At 35.6% G+C, this 4,898-nt stretch overlaps 1 protein-coding gene across 8 annotated transcripts in view; it reads right to left on the reverse strand.

Moving 5' to 3' along the window:
• The window catches only part of LOC105294974 (dynein heavy chain 11, axonemal), a 128,174-nt gene that overhangs the window by 93,213 nt on the left and 30,063 nt on the right, over positions 1-4,898 (reverse strand). For 7 of the 8 annotated variants that reach the window (XM_023532793.1, XM_023532768.1, XM_023532780.1 and 4 more), the window contains one exon: positions 2,536-2,652. The exons of the other annotated variant lie outside the window; for it this stretch is intronic. In XM_023532793.1, the coding sequence (XP_023388561.1) occupies positions 2,536-2,652 (117 nt within the window). The remainder of the gene's footprint in view (positions 1-2,535; positions 2,653-4,898) is intronic. 8 annotated transcript variants of the gene reach the window in all.

Here is a 4,898-nt window from a genome sequence, read left to right on the forward strand (position 1 = left end):
ACTTAACTAAGTGTAAAAAAAGAAAGACAGAGAGAAAATGTTCTTTGGGGACATTGTAAAGCCAGAGTAGTAGTTAAAAAAGAAAGAAAGAAAGAAAAAGAAAAACTCAACCTTTTAGGCAGTATACATTATCATAATTTTTCAGCATCACAGATATATAGTAATTACTCTCCAGGATGAGAATAAAGGTCATTTGAACCTCATTTCCTTGTCATAGTGGAACTAAGAGCTATTTTATGAAGAGTATAGATATCTTCTTCATATCAACCTCAGAAGATAAAAGATGGACTTCCAACCTATGCTGTTTTCCCTAAATATCCCACTTGAGAGCTGTCAGATTTCTCTGAATTTTCTTCTACTTCCTAGTTTCATTACATAATTATGGCTTTCATAATACTGTTGCCATGTTCAAGTAGTAAATATTTACATTTTTCCTAGGTTTGCCTCTTTCAAAGATTGTTGCTGCCTGAACTATATACACTTCATGATTTTATAGTTTTCAATTACATTGTCCGAACACTTTTCTAGACACTTTGTTAGATATGTCAGTCTACCTTCATGTAGGCACACTGTAAATTTTAGAGAAAACATCCATTAGTATTTTGCTTTGTTCTGTTTTTTTTGTTTTTTTTTGTTTGTTTGTTTGTTTTTTTTTAGTGAATGCCAACACTGTAGGCTCTGAACTATAGTTTTATTCTAGAGTAGAATAATGTTTGGTTCCAACGCCCTTCCTGGCCATGTCTTTGCTAAGAGCAGGCACCGAATCACGGTCTTCAGAAAACAGTTTGCAAATATTTACTTCTGGGGACACAACAGTAAATGGTCAGAGTTCATCACTCCCACACGTTTGGTAAAAACCGTTTTCTCCCTAAGTATGCAACACTGTCATTTCTTCTTCTGACACCACTCGCCCAGTGGTTTCCTGCGTCATTTCAGTACTGACTACCAGTCGGTCCACCTAACTGCGAGCAGTTAGTGTCTGCTTTATACAAGGCATTGCAGAAGGTGACCTAAATATAACAAAAACTGTAAGATGATGAAAAGCTTAGAGGGCAAGAGCTCATCTTATGTTTCAGGAGATGGTACAAATATATGGAAAGTTCAAGAAAAATACACAACAATAAGAGATAAAATTGTTTAGGAAAAAATCTGGCACATGCTAGAATAGAATCTATATTAATGGTTGTGAGAAGGAGAAGAAGATTTGAATTAGAAAAGGCAGGAGCCTTTGTAACTAAGGCTTCACTCCACGTTCTTTCTTCCAGTTATTTACAGAAATATTGACAAGTAGCTCCAGTAACAGAATACCATAGACTACTACGTAGACTTTAAAAAATAATATTGCTCAATTGTTATAAAAGAAAACATTTATGATTTGGTGATGACCAGAAAAGGTTGCCAAAGAGGATCAAAATATGTCATTTTTTGTCAGAGAAATACATATGCATATCTAGTTAAAGACAAAGTGTGGCAGTATTAAATATAATATTTCTGAGAGATGAAATTACACGCTTTTATTTATAACAACAGGCTATGTATTTTGTCCAACAGCATCTTGGTTTCAACCAAGAGCTCTTAAACAAAGAAGTATTTGATCTTTGTGAATTCTCTATATTAAAATCCAGGGGGCGGTGGGGGGCGGGCTTCACCACCATCTGACCAATTCATTTGAGGGTCAAAACTAAACAAATATATAGTCTGTCTGTTCTATTGTTTTGCACTGCCATTTTCAACGGGTTGTGCCCATGATTCTCCGGCTGTGTTTCTCGTGGTATTAGAGCCTCAATTCCTCTTTTGGGATGTCATCTGAATTTATACGTGATTTGCAGTTCTCTTCTTTGACAAGCAAGTTTCACCTGATGTCCCTATTCCCCATATTAAAAGCTTTCCATTTGAGAGGACTATCAAGATGCTTTTTTTTTCATGTAACTCTTAATTCATACATATCATATTTCATCAATTCTATGACATTCTTTAATGTTTTGACACCTCTGAAATTGGAGTACCTTATATAATCAATGGCATAATTTTTGACATTTTTCTTTATTGATACACAAAATAATAGCATGTCTGATAATCAATGGTAATAGTCTACCTGATGAAACCCAGTATAGAAATTGCTATTTATTTCAGTCGCAGTAATAAAGTGGGCAGGTGAACCCAACATATGTAAACAATGGTAAAGAAAATAAATCTTGGAATTAACGGATATTTTTCACTCTCACTGTGGCTTACTTGTGAATCGATATCTCATAGGCCATGCTAAATTTGCTCTAAAGGTAATGAGAGCTAAAACATTGTGAATGCAAGAAAACATCAATAGTTAAATGTCCTAAAACTGACCATGTTCAAAGTAGACTTCATTCTTCATTAGTACATTATTCAAAGTTTCTAATTCAGCGAGCTGAATATGAAGAGAATGTGACTTAGTTAATAGTTTACCTGGATCAGAAAGGAATGTATTCAATCCTTTCATCTAACAGTCTAAATTATTCATTAGTAAATTATTGTTAGTATAGCTTCTTCAGAACTAACCTTAAATGCAGCTTCTAAACCACTGCAGTTAAAGAAACCTTCACAAAGAATCGTCCCAAGCCTTCTGTCGAAATCCAAAGTTTTGGACTTAAATACAACATAATCACTTTCAAATTCCTGTAAAATTCGGAGTAAAATATCAGTTTGCAGGAAAGAGTCCAATAGTGAAAATAGCAATCGCATAAGCATAACATACCTCCCCGCCCCCCACCCTAACTTTCTGAAAGAATTTATTTTTCAGAGCAGGATTCCAGGGAAGATCAAGAAAGAGCTACATGTGATCAACTAACTGTTCAAATGCCAGCCCTATAAGAACACTGAAGTTCAGTGCTGTCGGCCCATTTTTCGCAATTCTTTTCTCCCGTTCGGATCCCAACATCAGTACTTTGACTCCCAGTCTTTCCTCTTCCAAATCCATTTTCATTATAAACAAAAGGGGGTCAAAAATATGGCGACAAAAGGATACTTGACTCTGGGTAGTGAACACACAATGCAATATGCAGACGATGTATTATAGAATTGTCCACTTGAAAGCTATATAATTTTATTAACCATCATCCCAATAAATTTAATAAAATTAAAAAAGAAAAAAAACTTTTCAGAAAAAGAAGAAAACAGAACCCATTCTCACTATAATTTTAGTATATCTATAAGTTTAATAGAAAGTTTTTGTTTTGTTTTTCCATGGAGCAGAAAATCTACCAAGAAATACTTTATTCAGGTGAGAGTATCACAGGAAGCATCATCAATGATAAAGATGAAACAAAATACTCTTACATTTTCCTGGTGTCTTATTAATATGCCATTAACAACCCCAGTTTCCCCCTGATGCATAACCACCCACTCTCATAATTAGAAAGCATGAAACAATGAAAGAATAACTATCATCTGCATAGCATTGCAATTCATAGTCTTCAGTGAAGAAGACCCAGAAATTCAGAAATGTTTTGAGATTTCCAGTCAAGCTGCCCCTGGAGTGCACGCCACACATTCAACATAACGAAGTCCTTTGCTACCTCCATCAACTGACCCTCCACCTATTAATAATAACAGTAATAATAATGATAGCTAACATTTACTCAGTTTTCTATTCTAAACACTCTATTAACTCAATCCTCACAACACATGATGTAGATAATGTTTTTCTGTTTCATAGGTAACAAAAAAATTCAAAAGAGTTAAACAATTTGCCCACAGTAACACCGCTGGCAGATGGTAGGGCCAGAATTTAAAGCCTGGCAACCTGGCTCCAGAGCCCACACTCCCACCATGATGTTTCCATGAAGAAACATGCCTTATGCTGAACTGAGCACACACTGAAAAGAGCATAACAGCAACGTTCTAGAGCGCTGTGTAGACACCAGCATGCTACATTCAACATGAAGTCTCCAATTCTCCTGACTTAGAGCCAGACGGTCCCTTCACTCAAGGATCACTGACTTTTAAAAATAAACACAACTTCCCAACAAGTTGTAACATGCCTATCTTATTATCCCTCTTCTCAGTATGTCAACAAGGAACATACGCGTTAAGATGATCCTCAAACATTGTTTGAACACTTAGTAAATAAACAATAGAAAGAGGAAAAAATGCTAATCTCCATCCTAGGTCTCTCTCTGTCTATCCCAAACTCTTTGCTCTCTCTTACTCAGCCCAAATTCAGAACTGCCAATGGTACCTCCCCACTTGGAAGTACCACAGATAATTCAACCTTATCCTGTATATATCTCCTCACCTCTGATTTCTGGTAAGAAATCTGCTATCATTCAAATCATTTTTCTCTTGAGTGCTTTTCTTTCCCTCTCACTACTTTCAAGATTTTTTCTTTATCTTCAGTTTTCAGAAGTTTAATTATGATGTGTCTTGGTATGGATTCCTCCGGGCTTATCCTTGGGTTTATCTTTCTGCTACTGGTTTCAAATTTCCCCCTTGAATCTGTAGGTTTATGTCTCTTGCCAAATTTAAGAAGTATTCAGCCATTATTTGAGACTTTCAGCCTCACGGTCTGTCCTCTCTTTTTCTACAACTCTGATGACATGAATGCTAGATATGTTGGAGTCTCACAAGTCCCTGAGGCTATTTATTTTGTCTCAGTCTATGTTCTGTTGTTCATACTGGCTGGTTTCTGTTGTTTCATCTTCAACTTCACTGATTCATTTCTCCAGCCCTCCATTCTGCCACTGAGCACAATCACTAGGCTTTGGATTTCTGTTATATTTTTCAGTTCTACAATTCCCATTTGTTCTTTATATCATCTATTTACTTCCAGAGAATGTTTCCTTACTGAGGTTATTTTTTCATTTCTTTTGAATATGTTTATAACAGCTTGTTGACACATTTTTAGCATAGCTCTTTAAAATATT

Source organism: Pteropus vampyrus, unplaced genomic scaffold (genome assembly GCF_000151845.1).
Source record: "Pteropus vampyrus isolate Shadow unplaced genomic scaffold, Pvam_2.0 Scaffold4, whole genome shotgun sequence".
In the NCBI taxonomy this organism is placed as follows: Eukaryota; Metazoa; Chordata; class Mammalia; order Chiroptera; family Pteropodidae; genus Pteropus; species Pteropus vampyrus.